The sequence below is a fragment of the Ambystoma mexicanum genome, chromosome 14, assembly GCF_040938575.1.
Source record: "Ambystoma mexicanum isolate Mex_15411 chromosome 14, UKY_AmexF1_1, whole genome shotgun sequence".
In the NCBI taxonomy this organism is placed as follows: Eukaryota; Metazoa; Chordata; class Amphibia; order Caudata; family Ambystomatidae; genus Ambystoma; species Ambystoma mexicanum.
In genome coordinates this window covers 112,291,665-112,313,584 of record NC_090940.1, presented here as the reverse complement: position 1 = coordinate 112,313,584, position 21,920 = coordinate 112,291,665, and the positions used below count along the sequence as shown (strand labels likewise).

At 47.4% G+C, this 21,920-nt stretch overlaps 1 protein-coding gene across 5 annotated transcripts in view; it reads left to right on the top strand.

Annotated features, from left to right (window-relative positions):
* Positions 1-21,920, top strand: part of TTBK2 (tau tubulin kinase 2) — a 1,138,589-nt gene that overhangs the window by 673,207 nt on the left and 443,462 nt on the right. For all 5 annotated transcript variants that reach the window (XM_069638663.1, XM_069638662.1, XM_069638661.1 and 2 more), the window contains exon 11: positions 13,427-13,584. In XM_069638663.1, coding sequence (XP_069494764.1) covers positions 13,427-13,584 — 158 coding nt within the window. The remainder of the gene's footprint in view (positions 1-13,426; positions 13,585-21,920) is intronic.

Sequence of the window (21,920 nt, the reverse complement as noted above, 5' to 3'; positions counted from 1 at the left end):
TCCTCCCCATAATGACCCACCTAGTCCACCCCAGTCAGAGTGGATTCGTTCCTGGTAGGTCCACAGCCCTTAACATCCGCCGGCTGTTCAACGTCATGTCCGGAATCGACCCCAGCGCCAACGCAGTAGCGGTCACCCTTGATGCCCAGAAGGCATTCGACATGGTGTTGTGGCAGTATATGTGGGCGGTACTCCACAAAATGGGAATCGGCCCACAAATGATTTCATGTATCAAGCTACTATACACAGACCCGGTAGCCAGAGTCCTTGTCAACTCTAAAGTTTCGTCCCCCTTCGCACTCCACAGAGGCACTCGCCAAGGTTGTCTGTTTTCCCCAATACTCTTTGCGCTTGCAATCGAACCCATGGCTGACAGCGTCAGACAAACACACAAGAAAGGGCATACGCCTGCGAGACACCCCGGAGATAATCTCATTGTACGCGGATGGAATAATACTCTATATCAGAGACCCGGCTGCTCATTTAGACCCCATATTACGTGATATAACGAAAATAGGCACATTCTCGGGCTTCACAATCAATTACACTAAATCCGACATTTTCCCACTCACGGTGGCAACCACCCAACCAGAATGCGAATTTCCCCTCCGCTGGTCACCCGGGGCTATCGGATACCTCGGGGTTCAGGTATCCCTCACTAAACCATCACTGTTAGCCGACAACTATGCGGCTGCGGCGCAACTCGGCTGGCTGTCGAAATGGCGCAGTCTACCACTTTCCTTATCGGGCAGACTGTCCCTAATCAAAATGATATTTGTCCTTAAACTGCTCTACATCTTTGTGAACGTGCCGATCTGGCCCGGGATGCGATACTTCAGGGATCTACACACTGCATGCGCCCAGTTTCTGTGGCACTCCGGCGCGGTGCGTAAGAAGTGGCAGCATATGACTCTTCCTTACGAGAAGGGTGGCTTCACTTCCCCAGACTTCACCAAATACTGGACTGCCGCACAAGCTCAACACGCCCCACACTGGTATACATTCACAGATCCTCCCCTACATATGCAACTCGAGAAACTAGCAGGTGAGGAAGTCAACATCCTCTCCCTCATCCTTCATCGCACATTCCATACAGATGCCCCTGCCGACTCTGTAGCAGCTACGGTCACAGCATGGAAACGATTATTACAGGCACACACTGGCCACCACCCATACTACAGATGGCTGCCCATCTGGCAGTTCCCGGGCCTCAGCCCTACTCACGACAAACTCCTAATGAGACACTGGTACGACCTGGGCTACCGAGCATTGACTGACATATACCCCGGAGGGAAATTCATTACCCCGCAGACATGGCGGCCCGGGCACTCTGGCTCGGCACTGGAATTGCTGCAGTATTTCAGGTTGAGGGCAGCAATTCGCACCTGGTGGTGGCCCTCTTATCCCGACGAACCCCCAGACTCGCCCGAAATCCAATATCTAGCTAACTCGGCGGGGGCCAGGGGCATAACATCATTGTTGTACAAAATACTGATGGCTAACCCTGATGATGCACCGCAGCAGGCGCGTGACATGTGGAGTGGCGAACTGGGCTTACCTCTCTCAGATGCATTGTGGAGAAAGATGTGCATACACACACGTAAGACCTCCCTAAATGCCAGATATAGATGTGTGCAATACAAGCTCCTGAATCGCCTATAGTACACGCCACACAGGGTGGGAAGGTTCGCACAAGGCCAGGCTAATACATGCCCTAGATGTAAATCCACTGAGGCTGATCACATCCACATGTTCTGGTCTTGTGAAGCACTGGGCCCATACTGGAGAGCCATCATGGAGGCCCTATCTGAGATGATAGCGACCCATATCTCTCCCGTGCCTCTGGCTGTCCTGTTCGGAGTATGGGGCGAGCCCGGGGCTAGGAAGATGTCTAAATTTCTGAATGTCGCAACTATGGTGGCCAAAAATGCATCTTGCAGTGTTGGAAGCGCAACCGCCCCCCCCCCCATCAATCGAGATGTGGCTAAAGGACCTCAATTGGACTCAAATGTGCGAAGAGGACTACAGTAACACCCTCCCTTTGTCCTCTCGCCCCAAGAATGTATGGACAGAGTTTTGTAGCTATCTGAAAGGCAAGGAGGATATTGAACTTGTATCATCTTCCCCCCCAGATGAAGTAATCTAGACTATCCCGTAAACACACTGAATTGTAAAACCTAGGGCGTATCCCCTAACTGGCATCCTCAAAATATGTAATGGTTTATATGCAACTGCGATATTATTTGTCATGTGTACTGTGTACTGTTAATCTGCTCTCCTTCTATGCCAATAAAGAAAAGTACAAAAAAAGACATTGCATTACAGAAACACATGCATCTCATGGTCTGTGTTTAGACCATTAACGGTAGACCGTAAGTGACATGAGTTTAGATTCCATTTGTCTCAATTTCAGGAGTAAGTTGCCACCACACTTGCCCGTTGTAACTCGCAAGAGGCCTATGAATGAAGTCCTCCTTGTTGGCAAATTGGTGCTCTTCTTGCCAATGTGTTGCCAAAGGCAAGTTAAGGTTAGTTTTGGTAAGATTGGACAGGTGTTCCCTTATGCGTACTCATAACTGTCTAATAGTGCTCCCTATATAGAGTTTATTGCAAACACAAATAAGGGCATGGACTACGTACTTGGTTTTACAATTTATGAAATCTTGGATTTTGATTGTTGTGCCAGTATTGCTTACGAATTCATGAGAGTTGCTGTGTGCATAATTGTAAAGATTACAATTACCACACTTGAAGAAACCGACTGGTGGTTTTAACCTGGTGGTGGTGGTTTGGGCTGTAATGTCATGTGGGTTGAAGAAGGAAGGGCTTAGTTTATTCTTAAGAGTATTCGCTCTTGTAAAAATGAATTTAGCCTTTGTTGATATAAAAGGAGGCAAATCTGGGTTTAAGTGTAGGAGATGCCAATGTTTGGAAGCTCATTTGAACAGGTTAGAAGAATCCTGGGGAAAGCGAGTGATGATTGCTATGTCTTTCTTGTATAGGTTTGGGAGTCGATGGAGCGATCATATCTGATTATCGCATCTGTTTATATTTATCTGCTGCTTTATTGACAGTCTCAGATGAGTATCCCCTTTCCCTAAAACGATGCATCAAGCTCATACGCTCGATTTCAAAATCTGAAGTTCTGCTACAATTTCTTCTTGCCCTATAAAATTCTCCCCCCGCTATATTATTTGTGGCTTGCAGGTGGCAACTTCTAGCATGAACACAGAATTCACTGCTGTGGACTATCTAAAGGTTCTTGTTTCTAGTTTCCCATTAGCAATAAAAATGTCAATGTCCAAAAAAGTGATATTAGGGCTTGAATTTCCAGTCAGGGTAATGCCAAACGTATTTGCATTGGCATAGGTTACAAAGTCATCAAATGTGTTTGAGCATCCTTTCCAAATGACCAAAATGTCATCAATATAGCGTTTCCAACAGATAAGTTGGTCATTGAAATGGGTGTTATTAAGTATGTGCGTCTCCTCTTAGCCTTTATACCTATTTCTCACTCATTCTATTGGTTTAGTCACCCATATCAGTGCCTGGCGTACATCAGGTGCCTCCTGGCATTAATTGTCTCTAACCTTTTACCGATAAGCACGTTTCATATCAATCCCGACCAACAGTAGGTTGAGTATACTCTTTTGCACCTTATTTGCTCTTTTCCTTGATTGCATTCTTTCCTTGTTGGTTCACATCACGAAGAGATCCCTTTTTTACCACTTTGAGGTGTTTTCCTTGGGCAAATGACCTTCATTCAAGCTTTGTGTGAATGAATCCAGTTTTCTGACAATTGAACACTATTATAACACAAGTTCTTGTTCTCAACATTTTTCTCTCATATCCGCCTCGGCATACCCTCAATCCAACTCCTGTATGCTTTTTCATTTCTTTACCAAATTATGTGTCAATATTATTTTGCAATGTTCATCTTTTGTGAAATCCTTTGTGATTCTGCTGTTGTATCAACATGGGTACTTGTACTATTTGATTTTGTCATTTTTCTATTTATCCTTACAATTACTGTCTGAATTTGCTATCATAACATTGTCCAAATGTATATATTTTTTGCATATATACTTGCCTGTTTTTTTTACTGACTGTACAGCCTTGAACGACCTTCGTGGTCGAAACGCGTGTCGGCTGTTTTGTTTGATTAAATTTGAGCACATATCTGTATATCTTATTGTATGCTTGATTCCTAAACTGACTGATCCGCAGCATAATTTTAGGCAGTTTGCATGGCCTTGTACTTCCAACAATAACTTTTAATCCCTTCTCGTAATAATTTTATTTAAGGAATTTCAGTTTTCTAGCTACATCACCCATGCTCAGCGCTTTTAACTCCATACACTTCTCCTGCAAATTTAGGAGGTCATCGTCCCCATAAGACCCCTCGCAATGTATTAGCGCCTCTAAACTCTTGATCTCCCCGCATAAAAAGTCTTTCCTTGACGTATGCCCCCTGACATATGAGAAGCCCCCTCCGGGTTGCTTTCTCTGCTTCCCACACCATTCCTACACTCACTTCCTCAGTATCGTTGATATGGAAATATTCCTTTATGTCTTGACTTACACTCGTGGCGAACAGTGGGTCCCGCCATAACGAATCATTGCATTGCCTGCCACATCGATTCCATTTTGCTCATCCGTGCTAAGTCTATTCCCATGTAGACCATATCGTGGTCCGACCATCGCACTGGGCGGATTTCGCACTGCTGGATTCCGGCACCTTGCTCCCTGTTTACCAGCAGGTAATCTATCCTCGTCTAGGTAGCGTGTGGGGTTGAGTAAAAAATGTACCCCTTGCGGCATGGCTGCATCTCTGTCCAAACGTCTAATAGACCCGGCCCCCTATGCTATTTCCGAATTTGGCCACTTGCGACTGGCGTGCCCACTCCCCCATCTCTCCCACTGAAACTGTGTGTATATGCCCAGGAGTTAAATTCCCCTCCCAGGGTTGTCACTTCCCCATGCAGCACCATCACTTCGCCCAGCGCTCGTGCATTAAACTCCCTCTGGCCTTGATTTGGAGAGTACAGACTCTATTGCCACACTAAACCCTTCCAACATCCCCTGAAGGATCAATAGCCTCCTACCCATCCCTCCCATTCCCTTACCAAGTGAGCTGTCCGAGACGCTGCAACAACAGGTCAGGCCACCAGGGAAGCACTCTATCTTCAACCCTCCCATGCATTGACCCACTCCTGAAAGTATGAACTCTAAGCAGCGAGCCCCCACAGCCATCAATACTAACATAACCAGCCATTCTGAGTTATCATCCTATGTGCGCAGGTCCTCCTTCTCATGTCGGCGGGGAAGGAGTGTTCAGCCGCCAGAATTTCTGACTCCCTGGTGTCTTCCTCCAGCTCCGGGCCCCTGGGCTTTCGCTCCTTCAGGGCCTCGACATTTGTTCCTGACAGCGTGTGGTCATCAGTGCCCTGCAGATGTGCCAGGCCCCCTGCTGCCTCCCCTTTCGTAGTGACCCGAAACTCTTCTCTTTCAAAGGTAAGCGAAAAGGGGAAGCCCCACCGGAACTTAGTGTCATGCTCCCTCAGCCACTGGGTCAGGCCTGGCCTGGCCAGCATAAAAGCAGACCGATCCTGTTATATTGCCACTTTCACTCCTTCATAAGTGAGATCTGGAAACTGCCTGGCTTTCTCCAGAATCCGCACTCTGTCCTTATATTTGTGGCCTTTAGCCAGTATGGAGAGCATTCCACATGGGGGCCCTATACACCCTATCGAAGCAAACATCTTTCATCTCCTCGGCCTCCCCGTCAAACAGCATTCCCAGGATCGCCTTGACTTTCCACCCCTTCTCCATCGCCCTCCTTCATTTCCAAGATGTGGATGTTGCATCTTCGTTCTCGGTTTTCAAGTGATCAAGCTTTAGGGAGGTCTCATACTCTTTTTCTTCCAATTCTTTCATGCGTGCCTCCATCCGCATCTCCCGAAGGTCCATAGACAGCCGATAGTGCTCCAACTCCTCCAACTTGCCTACTCTTCTGCCTGTGGTCTGGAGTGAGGCTTGGATGTCTCGTCTGATTGATTTGATCTCCCCCAGCAGTGTGTTTAAGTCTGCTTTCGTGACTATTTCCTGTGGTACTGCTCCTGGGGCCTTCTCCATCTCTGCTGGGCTTTCTGTAGCTGGCACTGCCCTCTTAAATGCTCCCAGATTTTTTGCGGCCTCCTCTGATAACATGGACCTTCCAGGCCCTCCCTGTCGGGGCCTCTCCCCCTGTGTCGGGCTCCTCCAGGTCTTTTCTCTTCCCTGGGCCAGATGTCGGGGTGGGGGGCCGAGGGGGTAACAGTCCTGTCTCTGCTTCCCGCTCTGCAGCCACTAGTCTGCTCTCCAGCACTGATCTATCACTCTAGGCTCACTTCCAGCCCGTCCTGCGCCACCTGCCTTATCTCTGGCAGAGCCGCACCAGCTGTCGTGGTCGGTCCTCCACTTCCCACGGCCTCCCCATGGGGTCTCCTCTGGCCGCAACTCCTTACAAGGAGGGAAGCACCTGCCAGGGCTTTCAGGCGGAAGGCTCAGCCAAGGCACGGCAAACTGCTGCTCCGGGTCTCGATCCACTCCCGGTCTGGCCCTGCCCCCTCCTACTGCTATGGCCAAGCCTCGACTCGACCCAGCTTTCGCCGCACTACTGTTCTCTGCGCCGGGGGTTTCGATACCCGGCTGCACTTCTCAGGTCCTCAAGACACACTCCGTCACCGGGGGGATCCTCAGCCTTTTCAGCTTTCCACCATATGTGCGGTCAGGCCCGCTGCTCAGCTTGCATGCACAATGGGGGGCTTCAGCGCTGAGCTACAGAGTCAGGCAGCCATCATGCCCGCACCCCTGGCAGTCTCCCTTTCCTCTCATTTAAAAAAACATTTTTGCTAAACTATTTGTTCCCAATGTAATGTGTTCCCTTAAACATTCTGTGTGTGTGTTATGTGCTCGTTATTAGGTAATGGTGTGTGTCTGTTCGCTCACTGTTATTCCACAGAGAGGGAGGGTGGGGGTCCTTCCATTAATTCTCTGCTTGCTCGTTTATTCCCAGCTTGGTCTTACTGTGTATTGTCTGTAGTCCTCTGTGCTTATGGTGGCTGCATGGTATTACCCAAATTGACCTTTTACAATTGACCTTTTGCACAATTGACCTAATTATAGTGGTCCTAAATGACCTTCTGCACAATTTACCTTTATATTATTTTAGTTATTTTATATATGTATTGGGTTGGTTTTGGATTATAAATAATATAAGGCGATTGGGTGGGTGGTTGCAGGGGGTTTTGGATTGGGTGGGGGAATTGCAGGGGGGTTTCCCCCGCATATATGTCCTAACTGACCTTCTAAATTAGGTCAATTCTCCCAAGGTCAATTTTGAAAAGGTAAATTAGTATACAACCAGCTGCATATTTGTTCTTCATGCTTTCTTGTACAAATGTATCATTCACATTTCAAGAACAAAAATCAAATTGTCCGAAGTGTTAGTCCATATTTTCCTTCTGTGCATGCCCTTCATGCGTTTTGCTATAGGATTCTTCTAATATAGTGTGTCCATACGTTTACTCCAACTGAGTTTTATTTTTATTTTTTTGGTGGTGGTTGTGTATGCCTCATGTGCAATGCATGCATTGGTGGCACCAATTTACTGCACATATGTAAATATATCTTTCAATGGATTGCTTTTCTCCTGCAGATTCCGCATCTGATAGATATTCCTTCCAGCTTCACTGCTTTGGAAAATGTTCAACAGGGGTCTTAGTGGACCTCAAACCTGCTTTCGACCATTGATCCGTCTTGATCGGCGTCTGGTTGTCAGCTCCAGACGTAACGTCGGGTGTCTTATTAGTACCACATCATTACGCCCCAACCTCAGTTCCTTTTTTCTGCGTGCTCACACAGTGCTTGGGAACACAGATCTTGAAGTCTCAACGTTTTCATCATAGAACTTTGTATTTTTTCCACTAAACCCTTTACGCGAGATGTCGGTCGCACGGGTGTCTGTTTTCAAACGGTGTTCCGATTGTGGCACCAAGATGTCCCTCCCCGACCACATGAGTTGTGTCTCTGGTGTCGGGATGGGTCACAGGACTGACGAGTGTCCGTTGTGCGCCAAAATGCAACCAAAATCCCTTTGCGATTGAGCTGCAAAACTCTGGTTTGACCGCCCTCAAAAATCTCCTGTGCGATCGATAGTTTGATCTTGGGAGGCTGAAACAGAGGTGCATACCCCTGAGAAACACTGGCGGAAGAAGAAAAGGTCCCACGGACGGAGCCACTCTTCCTAGTCTTGAAAAAAGAAAAGGCGCTGCTGCCGTCGTCAGGATTCAGTCGTCGACTGAACAAGGTAAGCCCTCGGGTTGGCCTACCACCCGCCAGGAATGGGAGGATTTCAAGTCCTCAATGCTTGCAATGTTGAAGCAGCATGCTGGAGTCTGCACGGCTCCCATCCCCACACAGCATGCTTCGGAGCCAAGAGTGGCGCTCTATTTACCTGAGCCTTCTAGTGCCCCGGTACCGATTATGTGGGCGCCGATAAATCTTTTGATGTCGAAAGAAATACGATGGAAGTCGGTCGACACCAACATCCACAACCTGGTCCAAATTTTTCGAGACCAATGACTGATATCTTTGCCGATCACGACACTGATGACCGAGATGTCGCCCCGATGTTCTTGGGTTCAGGAGGGGCCGACTATTTTGACAACCAGAATAAGCTTCTACAGCTAGTTCAAGGCCTCCAAGACGCCAGTGGTCTTGACACTTCGCCCTAACCTCATGTTTCAGCAGTCCAGCCCTATCTTCACAACACATGTAAATACAGGGCTCTGTTAGAAAGGGTTATGGACACCCTGGGATTGCACACATCAGTGACGCCTGTACAAGGTTATGATCTTACCGACATCCTAGAGGATAGTTTTGCCACTGAACATAATATGCCTCAGAACCCGGCCATTGCCGGTCCTTTGGTAGCTCTATGGGAAAACCCATGTTCCATTCCTCCCTTCACTTCCATTTCTGGGAAGTACAGGCCGGCTAGAGGAGACCCATACCTGTCCTCTCACACTTCCCCGCAGGGGCTTGTTATGCAGGCTGCTATGGTCTCTTCTAGACTTTTATCTACATCCACTCTGCCCCCAGACAGAGAAGCAAAAAAAGTAGATGCCTTGGCAAAGGAGGCATTCACTTCAGGTAGCATGGCCCTCAAAGCTACAAATGTGGCAATCGGTTTTGCCAAATACTCCTTCAGTATATGGACAGCAGTGGAAAATGCTCAGTATGTCGCGGAAGGAGAAATGTGTGAGGGCTTGCGACAGCTAGTGGAGGATGGGAAGGAGGTGGCAAAGCAGTCACTGTGAACGGGCCTGGACATCGCTGACTGTGTGCGCCGATCTATGGCTTCGGCCATAGCACTGAGAAGGCAGGCCTACTTCTCGTTTTTCACCTAGCGTCCAAGTAAAACTTAGACATGCCCTTTGAGGGCGATCTTCTTTTCGGCCACAAAGCCGATGATTCCTTAGAAAAATTCAAGGAATCAAAACTGGCAGCCAAATCCTTAGGCCTGGCTGTGCAGCTGGCCAGACCTGCTTTTAGCTTCGCCTCTAGGTCACAAGGCCACAGGAGATATACTCCTTATGGCAGGAGAGCACAGTTCCCACCAGCCATGCAAGGCCAGAAACGTTTCTCGTGCTCCAAAAGGGGCAGAGGGGCTTCTAGAGGCCAACAGGCAGCAGTAACGGTGGGGGCGACCCAGCCGCCAAAGCTGCTTTGCTTTCCCCTCACAGCGCACCAGTTGGAGGACGGTTGATGGAGCATTTGCTCCAATTACAGGGAATTACCTCCGATACCTGGGCTTTACAGCTCATTCAATAAGGTTATTGTCTGCCATTTCTAATAAAACCACTGGACAAAATACCCCCACCTCCAAGGCAACCGGGACAGGAGCTCCAGGAAGAACTGAGAGCCCTTTTGCTGAAGGGTGCCATGGAATAGGTAACTTCCGAACAGAGGATCGGGTTGGTATTCCTGGTGCCCAAGAAAGGAGGAGGTCTCCATCCCATTCTGGACCTCAGGACTTTGAACAAGTTCTTGAGCGAAGACAAATTCAGGATAGTGACGTTGAGAGATTCTCCACGCTCTCGAACTTCAGGACTGGCTGGTGTCTAGAGACCTACAGGACGCCTGTTTCCATGTGCCAATCCATCGAAAGCACAGGAAGTTGGTAGGTTTCACCATAGGAGATATGCACTATCATTTCAAGGTGCTTCCCTTTTGGTCTTACCTCCGCCCCAAGGGTCTTCACCAAGATCATGGCGGTATTTGCGCCTCATGTCAGGAGATCTGAAGTCCACATATTTCCTTATCTGGATGACTGGCTGATCCGAAGCAAAGTCTAGTGCAGGTCTTGTCCCATCTGCAGGACGCCTGCTCGCTGCTGCACAGTCTGGGCTTCTCCCTAAACTTAAGAAGTCTCACAAGACACCAGAACAACAGCGCCAGTTAATCAGAGCAGTCCTAGATAACCGGGTGAGGAGAGCCTTACCTCCCAAGGAGTAGTCGTCAGCTTGACACAGATGGTGGACTTGTTCCGGAGCAATGCCACTCTACCAGCGGCTTCCTTCCTCTGCCTTCTAGGCCTCATGGCTGCTTGCATTTTCCTAGTGCCAGAGACCAGGTTGCGCATGAAATCCCTGCAATGGTTACTGAGGGATCAGTGGTCTCAGTACCTCGACACTCTCTTGGATCTCCTCAGTGTCCGCGTCAGTGGTTAATGACATATCCTGGTTGACTGACCGCATCAGTCTTTTGGCGGGGAACCCTTCTGGCCTCCTTCCCCTCAGACCAGAGTGATCACAGATGCATCCTTGAAGGGTTGGGGTGCTCACTGTGAGGATTTGCAGATGAGAGGCCTCTGTGACCAGCCAGCCAGGTGGCACATCAACAGGCTGGCATTATGAGCTGTTGGGCTAGCCCTGAAAGCATTTGCCCAGTCTCTGCACGAAAAGTATGTCCTCGTTCTGACAGTCAACACAGTGGCGATCTGAACAAGCAAGGTGCTGTGCATTCCTGCTCCCTCTGCACAGAGGTGGTGATGCTTTGGTTCTGGTTGCTGGAGAACAGGATCTCAGTCTCGGCAGTTCATCTGGCGGGCACAGAGAACAACTTGTCTGATGATCTCAGCAGGCAGAGCATGGTCTGACATGATTCGGAAGTGTGCCCGTCAATCCTAGAGGAGGTCTTCACTCTGGGGAACCTCAGCAGTGGATCTGTTTGCATCAGAGTCCAACAGGAAATGCGAACTGTTCTGCTCGAGGGATTTCCCAGCGAATGGTGCACTGGAGGATGCGTTTCTGGTCGATTGGACCTTGCCTCTCCTTTGCGTGTTCCCTCAGATTGCCGTCAATCCATGTTTTCTCCAGAGGTTTCAAGCGACCATGATCTTGATCGCCCTGGACTGGATGAGGAGAAGGTGGTACTCCAACCTTTTGGATCTATCCACCTCACAGTATGCCTCGGTGTCTGGATCTCCTAATCCAGTGGGATGGCTGGATACTCCATCTGACCCCGGAATCCCTCAACCTACATGTGTGGCTCTTGAGAGAATGAGGTATGACTGGGACCTCTCCGAGGAAGTACTTGAGGTGTTGCTGGCTGCACTCAAACCATCTACAAGATTTTTCTACGCGTGTAGATGGAGAAGATTTGAGGTGTGCTGCAGGAAATGCAAGATTGACCCCATCTCTTGCCCCACCACTACAGTGATGGAGTTCTTCTGTCACTGGCCTCTGCAAGCCTTCAGGTCCCCACAGTCAAAGGATATTTGGCGGCCTTGTATGTGTTCTAGAGATCCCCAGATCAAAGTTTGTTTTTTACGATCCTGATAATAGCACAATTTCTGAAAGGTCTTGTAAATAAATTTCTGTCAACTCCCTTTGTTGTCCCAGATTGGGATCTTAATCTGGTTTTTACATTTCTATTAGCGGCTCCTTTTGAGCCTATGCAGTCTTGTCCCTTACAGCTTTTCTCGTTGAAAACAGCCTTCTTGGTGGCTATTAAATCTGCCAGGTGGGTGAGTGAACTACAGGCCTTGTGCTGTAAACCACCCTTCTTGCACTTTTTCCTGAAGAAAGTTTCACTCGGGGTAAGGCCTGGTGTCCTCCCCAAGGTTGTATCAGAATTTCACTTGTCACAGTCCAGTCTTCTATCCTCTTCCCCATCCTTCTTTGCAGCAGTCATGGTTACATTTAGACCCTAAGAGGGTGCCGAGTTAATATATCGCCAAGACGGCTGATTTCAGGAGAGCTGACCAGCTCTTCGTGGCTTTTTCCTTAGCCTGTAAGGGCCTGCCCATAACGAGGCAGACTTTATCCAGTAGGATTATTATCTGCATAGATTAATGTTATCAAGCTGCTGGGAAGGAATTACCAGTAGGCCTCAGGGCCCATTCCACAAGCGGGTCTCCACATTCACCGCATTGCAGTGGGGGGGGGTCCTTGTCCAGGAGATTTGTCACTCTGTGACAAGGTCATCTTTGCATACTTTTGCAAAGCACTATAGCCGTGATGTGGCTCGTATTTCTGATGCACGTTTTGGCAGGGCAATGCTGCAAAGGTTTTTGATATACCTTTCTGCCCGCCTCCTTCGTTACTGCTGTGGGAGTCTGTCAGATGAGGAATTTGCGGGAGAAAAGCAATCCATTGAAGGAGAAATTACCTTACCGTTATGTTCAATCTATGGATTCTTCTCCCGCAGATTCCTCATCTCTCCTCCCATCCTTCCCCGCTCAAAGTCGGTGGTTGTTGCGCATCTTTCTAGGGGAGAAGGGACGACCTAGGATTGGTCACAGCGCCCAATGGTTGGCGATAGCCACCCTAAATATAAAGGACTGAACTCGCCCACCAAGCCCTTGCTTTTTGCGAGAGAGATTAAGAATTATTCCCTGGTATTCTATTTGTGCAGGAGTTGCATTTTGTGGCGGGTGAGGAAAAGAATATTAAAGGTTCACACAGGGGTTTTGGTCTTGCACTACAGGGGAAAAGGCTGGGTGGGTATGCTGGTATCTAAATAAATCCTACAATATATGGAAAGTAAAAAAGAATTTCAAACTCCCGTCCAGGCTAATAAAAGGTGAGTATAGGAGTCGCAGATGGGGGGTGGGGAGACTTGCAATCCATATCATGTTTCTGTGCTGCTTTTGCCATGAGAGTTGAAATTTGGCTTGTCAGTGCCACACAGACTTGGATACCACCAAAGGTTGTGACCCACATCTATATATTTTTCATTGCAGTAGATGGTGTGGTGAGTGGGGAGAGAACATACATCTTCACTTTTCTGAAGGGTTTGAGGGTTACATTAATTGTTTGCTGAAATTCCCTCCGTTACTCCACTGATAGTAATGCTTCTATTCCTGACTGTTATGCAGCTCCTTACTACAGTGTTTGACAACAGCATGAAGACATTTGGAGTAATAGACAGTGATCCATTTGATTGGGAGAAATGCGGAACAGATGGCTCTCTGACCACAACAACAACTTCTACCACTCCTCAGCTCCACACCCGCTTGACCCCTGCTGCCATAGGGTATGTGTCTTTTCATTATATATTACAACCTTCTGTGAAACAGTGGGCGATACTCCTAATGAAAGAATAGCCAATCTTCACATTTAAATACTAGTTTAGGCCCTGTGATAGATCTACAGTTCACTGACTTTACTGCTTTCTCCTTGATGGACATGCAGTGTCTGATTCATAGCCGTATACGATTGTCAAGTCTTACTGATGTAGCGTCTGAAAAACCTGACTAATCTAATGAGTGTATTTGGAATAGGAATAGGAGAAATTGGACATCAGGTTTACCTTTCCTAAGCCTCTGAATATATGCAGCTACCATTTTCAAGTTTTGTTTATTAAGTGGAGACTTTAAAAAAAAAAAAGCAGACCTAAGCTGTGTTTACTACAAATACTTTCTAAGGTGTGTACGTATCTTCCATTACAAGTATGATAGAGATTTTCACATTCTGTAATATTTGGCATATCACTGGTGGGCTTCCTAGACCTAAGCTTGCTTTGAGATCAGATGGTGAACCCTGGTCTATTGCTTCAAGAAGATGATATCCACTAATAATAGTTACCTGGCAGGCATGTCTCTTAATGGCACAAACTGGTTCAAGTATTTTGAGTTTACACATTTAAAAAAAATGCACATTCACTCGTTGTACAGTGGACCAAGTAACTTTTTTGGTTCAAGCACAAATCTACATAACATGATCACAACTTGCAAAGCACACTTAATGATACTCTAAACAAATTATGACCAGTGTATCATCTGCTAAGAGGTGGTGGATAAGTGTGTATTCCGGCTAGAGATTCTTCTATATACTGTGTTGGCACATCAAGAGTCGCCACCAGGAGTCTGCATAATTCAAGTATGCCTTCACATCAAGGCCAATCCAGGACCTTGTGTAAAACCATAATGCCCTCTGTGCCTCCCAATACAGGTCGGTATGCAAGGTAGACTGGCATGACCAACCTATTTAGGGATTCCTTTCGTTTTTTCAAATAAGGTTTCTAGTAAGTAATTTTTCACACCGTTTTAGTAGTGTAGGGATATGCATCTAGAATGCAGCCTTCTTAGCCTCTCACACTACAAATTAGGAGTGTGTTGAGTACAGAGGCCTGGTATGACTTGGAAACATCTGTTGGGGTTCTTTGAGGTTAATGCCCTTGTGCTTTTGTTATATTTTGTTATGCCCTCGTGTCAGGGCCGGTATTATTCCCCTGTACCCAAATTCTTGTTAAATAATTTTACAATCGAGTGAATTTGTTACATTCTATTAGGTGTGCACTGATTTTATATCGCTTGTGCTTTTCTTCACATAATGCATTTCAAATAAGAAATAGAAGGCACTTTTTTCTTAGTAGGAGCAAATATATATATTGACTCACAAACAGGAACCCACATTCTTCATGTAAGATTTGTTTGAGCTTGAATTGCCAGGGAGTCGAGCACAGCCACTTGACATGGGTTTGATGGACTCCAAGCCTCCTAAATAAATTAAGATGTCTGGGCCTTCATCCTCCTCATCTGAGATGTATGATAAATATGTTTTCCCTGACTCCTCTGGCCCTGAAACAGAGTTAAACATCTAAACGGATATCAAGCAACTCTTAGAATTTTTTTTTCTAAGATTCCTCCAGAGGTGTTTGCAGCTGGAAAAGGTCTGTCCAACAAAAGGTGCAGATAAAGATTGCTCTCTTGATGCCTGAGACAGCATCCATCATTGGTCACATTCCCGCATTTCTTACACCAGCCACGACTTCCTGAATCTAGGTTACATGGTACCAGCCCGATGCAGATTCCTCCTTTCTCAATGAGTGTAGTTTAACAGTGCCATGCACGCATAATCTAGTGGCAGTGCCTTCTATTCCTATACCAGGAACTATTTCATGCCTATTCAATAAATACAAACCCATCTAAAGCTTAGGTAAGCCACCAGAGACACAAGGTGACCTTTGTAACTCCCCTTTTACAAATAAACAGCAAAGCCCCCCCTACTAGAATGTATTTTGGGCTTTTTTTTGTACCAGGTCATGGGATAGCATTGTTGCAGAACATGCAGAGCATTTAGTCCCTTCATAGAATGCAATTACCAGAGGGGTTCTCCCATTACCATTCACATGACCAGCATTTGTTTAATTGTTTATGCCTAGCTCTTTTTTATATGATCCTAAAACATAAACTGTTTATTTTTTACTTCTTTACCAAAAATGACTTACACCCTGTGCGGGTTGTTTATTGGTGGTAAAGGGCATTTTGGAAAGTAGGAATGCTCTCCTCCAAAGGATTGTTTTATGGGCACATGTTCCATTTCTGCTGAAATTGCCTCCCTGCCCAAGTAAGGCTCTGCCTCACTTGACTTTTTTTTAATTTTTTAACCATTTTTATTTAACAGTTACTGCAGTTATATCATCAATGAACATATTAAAGCTGGAATAAGTATTCTGTTACAAACTCAAAAGCAGGAATGTAATATCAGGATAAACATTTACCTGGGCCTCTTTATGAATCAAATGTATCAGTTTGCTTTGAACTTGCCATTGTTCCGTAGGTCGACCATCCCCTCCTGTATCATAATCCATTGTTACCTCTTTGTTAGCAGATGAGCTTCAATACAGATCAGAATGGCATGGGTTAGGTTTCTGTAGCAAGTTCGGGTAATTGTTGGTACATTAATTTCAAAGCTAGACATGTATTCACATATTTGCCATAATCATCTGATGCCAACGCAGTGATTTTTTCCGAAGCTAGGATCTCCCATATTTTCCCCCACCACATCGGAGTTCTTCCAGTTTCTTGCTTTGATTTTGGCAGCCACCAGTAGGTTAGTAACTAGATTATCTAACAGGCATGCATTGGGTAGGTGCCTTCATCTGTCACACGAGAAGTATTATTCTCGGATGGATTTATTTTGTGAGAGCACTTCCTTTCAGAATATTTGTGTTTTGGGGCATGTCCACCAAATATACAGGAAGTCCCCTGTCTGCATCCCCTCCAACAAGTTGGGGGGAGGGGAGACATGCCAGTATAATTTTGTGTAGTCCAAAGAGTGACGGCTACCATACTATACCTTGTGTGGACATTTGTTCTTACTCATTGAGAGGCTATGCACAGTCTCCACCAAATCATATACCATGAATCCTCCCCGATGGCCATCGCTAGTCTTTTTCTCATTGTATCATGTAGGAAAGTTTTTCAGATGGCTCCCACCAATCCAACAGTTAATATAAGTTGACATTTTAGATGTTTCCAGTCCAGCCCGAGAGGTAATTTCTAATGCATTCAATTCTCTTGTACCTCTTTCTTAGATCGCTGTTTGTGTGATCCAGTGCCTGATTTGAGCGTACCTGTATCTTTCTTCCTCCCCAATGCCAAATTAAGATTGGCAGTCATTAAACGTTATGGGGATATTATTAGTGTAGAGTTGGTTTAATGTGTGTAATTGCCCTTGTTTCAAATTCCTCTAATGTCCCCCAGTCATTCCACGGGTGAAATCTGGGTTCACCCAAATTGATGATGGTGCGCCTAGTCATCCCGGAGGGACCCCATCTCTTAGTGGCTCTATTCCAATGAACAAACACGGCTCTAATGGTAGTTAACAGTGAGGTATCATGGGAGAGTTTGTCTGAGTTTATGAATTGTAGGTTAGCCAGTGGCGTAGTGCTTTGTGCTCCTCTCATTTTTGAGATGTCCTTTCCAATGGAACATCTGGGCTAATTGTGCAGCCAAGTTAATCTATGAATGCCTGGTACCCCCAGACGACCTATCTTGGCATTCCCCAGCACTTTTCTAGGTATACAGGCTCTCCTTCCTTTCCAGATGTTGTCAATGATTTTCCGCTGTAGTGGTAGTAAAGCCCTATCCAGGAATATAATTGTGGGTGCATCCCATTTTAAAGTTCAGTTGTCACTGGTACTTAAGGAGGCTCAGGATGAAATTCAAAAAGGCACAAATAGAAGCCTTGACATCATCGCGTCAGATTAAATCCAAAAATGTGGTATGAGTGAATTACTCGGTTGAGATTTAATTGCCTCCCCCTAAGAACAACTTGGTCTCGCTGGTCTAATATTTGGGAGGGAAAAATGATGCCCCTTTTCCCGAGAGGCAGAGGAGGATCTCTTAAGTTTCATGGTGTTCTGTCCAGAGTACAGAGATAAGAGCTAGAACCTTAATACCCATCCTGAGAGAAAAACAATTTAAACTATGTCGCCCCGGCACCGACGTACTTCTTATGGGCAGATAACCCGAAAGCTAGTTGCTGCCTACTGCAATTTTTAAAACGAGCACTAGCAAGAAGAATGTTTTTGCTGTCTTTTTTTTTTTTAAGCTTAGATTTGTATTTGTATTGGTGCTATTCCATTTTGTCTACTACAAGCACCTTGGCCATGTTGCTTAATGCAAGAGTAGTAATATCTTATTGGGAAGGGACATTTTTTATATTGAACTTGCCCTGTGGCCGCCAGGAATGAAGATAGATTTGTGTATTTCATACTATTGTAACCATATGAATATAGTGATTTTAGGAAGCAGTGTATTTTTGATACTCAACTGTTGGGCTGCTCCAAGTAGAACATTTATTTGCAGGTTACATCGCATTTTAAATCGTATTTATATTGTGACAGTTGTAAACTTTTTACGAAGTGCCACCCAAGTTGTTGAGCCTTGTACTTGATGGTGATTCTATGTTTTAGTACATTTCTTTTAGTATCTTTATGTAATTCTGAGTGACTTAGAGGGGTTTATTTGTGCGCAAACATAAATGCTTGTAGTAACCATCATCATGATTTTAGTGTGTTATAACACTGCTATTTTTGTACTCGTGTGTTTTTATGGAACAGCAGTTCCAAAATAAACATTGATTGATAATTCGGAGTGCCTGAAAGGCATAGAGGAGGCTAGATATTAAGTTCATCTTGAGTCGTTATGCGCCCGAACCACAAGATTTCTAGGGTTCCCCATCCAGCTATGTCTGCCTCTAATTCTCCTCTCAATGATGAGAAGTTGGCTTTGTATAAGGCATCGGGTGAGGCTGAGATTCTTTTCCCTCGTGTGGCGAACCAAGGAGTTGGACCAAGTACTGACATATTAAAGGTTGTTTATTGGATTCCAAGATGGACCCCGGCACTGAGTAGAAGTGCCGACGGCGCTCTCCGGACCCGGTTGTTGAGAGGTGCCCACCGCCCCTTCAACAGGAGCCAAAAGTGAATGGGAAAGCCCTCCCTGCGAGTGCGGAAGGAGTGGGGGAGCCGACTGGTGCGGGCTGGTGACTGGGGCAGTACTTTCAGCCCAGCGCTGCAGAGGAGGGTTCCAGGACGTGATTAGGGCCGGCAGGCGGACTGCATGCGGAGCAGCAGCGACTGCGAGGGGCTGCACCGTGAAGGGCCGGGAGGCTCCCTGACTTAAAGGCGACCGGCATAGCGCGGGCCGCAAGCCCCCCAAAGGAACTTAGGAAGCAGGAGGCTGTAGCGGGTCCCCCGCGTGATCGGTCGTGCGGAACTAACTGCCCGTGGTGGAAGGAGGGCGAAGGAGCCCGGGTGAAGCACGGGGGCGCTGCACCGCTGGGAGGATCAGGCGGGAGCGGGAAGACCGGTGAAGGTGCTACTGTTAAGCACCCGCCCCACCGGATCCGCGCAATGACACAACTGTGAGGCTGGACACCTCGCATCACCCACACTGCGGCTACATATCAAGTGAGTGGGTGCAGCACTGAAGGCTTTGGCGAGGGGGGAGAGATTGCTGGCGAGCGATCCGTAAGAGTGTCTGGAGAGCTGGGAACGGTGCCTCCCCCACTTAGCCATTTAACCCTCTGGGAAACAGGAGCTTCGGTGTGCCTTGCAGTGGCTGGAGGGGGGCTGGAGAGCAGACCGAGGAGACAGCAGGCCACGGACAATTGAGCAGAGCGGCCCGGAGGGGAATTGGGGGACAGGCCTGAACAACGGGCTACGGCTCCCTGTGGGAGTAGAGAGGGGTCCGACAAGGAACTTGCCGGAGAGAGGCATACCCTCAGAGTGATCTAGGAGGGTTCTTCTAATGAGACTGAGCGGAGACCTATAAGGCTAAAGTAAGGCCTGGTGTATGCTAGGAAGCCCCGGTTAAGGGGGTAAGAGGCGATCTGGAGGCCATCGCCCCCTCTGTGGCAAACCTCAGCAACCTAAACAAATAGAGAGGACCGTGCTGTTTTAGTTCTTGGACTCCTGGTGGCTTTCATTTTTGGCCCTGCCAGGTGGAGTGGGGGCGGCAGCGGACTGGAACTGGCCAACAGTACTAAAAGCGTAATCAATAGGGAAATGAGCAGCATGACCACCAAATCCAAGAGCAAAGGAGGAAAGGGGGCACAAGCCACGGGGGACACGGTTGGCACACTCCCTGCAATTTGTCCAGTGCACACTCCGAGGGTAGGCCCCGGTCCAGCTCGTGAGAAGTCGGGAGAGGACCCGTCTGTTCAGGGAATGGTGGAGGAGCAGACTGTGATGTCCAGGCAGGAATTTCTGGGGGAGCTGCACGCCTTACAGGCGAACTTGGAAAAGACCTTCCAGGACCAATTTCAGCTAATGAGCGGATCTGAATGATGAGAGATAAGACACGAGACGTGGCAATTGCGGGGAAAGGACAGACACTGGAAAAAGGCCCTCAAGAGGTGGAGGACGAAACCACAGCTAATAGCGAAGCTATAGAAAGGCTGGACATGGCTACAAGGAATCTTAAAGTTCAAATGGAAGATTTAGAGAACAGATCCCGCAGGATCAATATCAGAGTGAAATCGCTGCCAGAGTCGGTCCTAGATAGGCATCTAAAGGCGGTGCTCCAAGGCGTCTTTGCCGATATCCTGGAAAAAGAGAATCCCGAGAAGATTGAGCTGGACCGAGTGCCTAGAACTGGGCGGATGATCAAAGGCCAGAAGGCGAGACCCAGAGATGTTCTAGCAGCTTTTGCTAGATATGCTCAGAAGGAGGCAGTTCTGTGAGTGGCTCGGAAGCGGGAGCCCATAATGTTCAAAGGACAGCAGATCGCATTGTTTCAGGACTTGGCGAGTAGCACACTCATTAAAAGGAGACAGATGGGCCCACTCTTAAAAGTGTTAAATGAGAAGGTCATACGGTACAAATGGACATTCCCGTTCGTCCTACTTTTTGAATGGGAGGGAGTTCAGAAGCGCATTACATCCCTGCAAGAAGGGGCGGATCTTTTGCATTGAGCTTGAGGAAACTCTGCCAAGCCCAGGAGCACGAGGCACTGCGGGGCGCACCAGACTGAAACCCTGGCGCTGGACGACAGTAGGAGAGAAAAGGAGAAAGGGAGGCAAAGAGGGCACGAGGCAGCAAAGAGAAACTCCAAGTGAAGAAACTAATGAGACACCTATTGGCTCCTGATTCAAGATGAAGATAAAAGGGGTGGTGGGCCTCAAAAAGGTGAACTGTGGCTACGGGCCTTAGGAGGAGCAACCATTTTGGGTACGGAAAGGGCGGAGATGCCTGAGTTGGGAGTGGTGAGCAAGCGGGAAGGGAATATTCTTCTGGGGAGGGAGGGTAAGGGAGAAAGAGGACTGGGGGTGGGAGGGGACGAGGCATTCAAAGAGGGGGAGGGAGTGCGGGCAGTAGCTCACAAAGGCCCAAGTTTCACTTTTTAACTCCACAAGTGGTCAAAGCATAATGTGAGAGGGCTGAACTCCCCACTAAAGAGGAAAAAGCTGGAGCTCTTTGCAAGAAAGGAAAAACCTGATATTATGGGGCTCCAGGAAACGCACCTGGTATCGAAGGACCAAGGTAGATGAAGGCTGAGAGGCTTTGATCAAATTCTACATGCCTCAGGTCCCAGTAAAACAAAAGGGGTAGCGCTAGCCATTAGAAACACGGTTGATTTGAGAGTGGAATTAGTAACGAGAGATAAAGAGGGGAGATTTTTGGTAGTCAGGGGGAAGTATCAGGATGCCCCTTATATGATTGCGGTGGTATATGGCCCTAACTCAGGTCAGGAACAGTTTTTGCTGCATGTACTGAAAGTAATAGAAGAACAGGCCTGGGGGCAGATTGTATTGATGGGAGACCTGAATATCGTGTGGGATAGGGAGAGGGACAGAAATGGCAAAAGTATGGGAGGTGGCGGGGCGGTGATGTCGGCTGATTTAAAGGAAAAGATTGCCGGGCTGGGGCTGAGGGATGTGTGGAGAGAAGTAAAGGGGGAAGAGGAAGGGTACACCTTCTTATCTGGGGTTCACGGTTCACAATCCCGAATAGATTATATATGGGTCTCGGTTGGACTAGTGGGAGACATCCGGGAGATGTACACGGGTCCGATTGGTATAGCGGACCATAAGACGGTATCGGTGGACTTGGACCTGGGTAAAAGGGGTAGGGGAGTA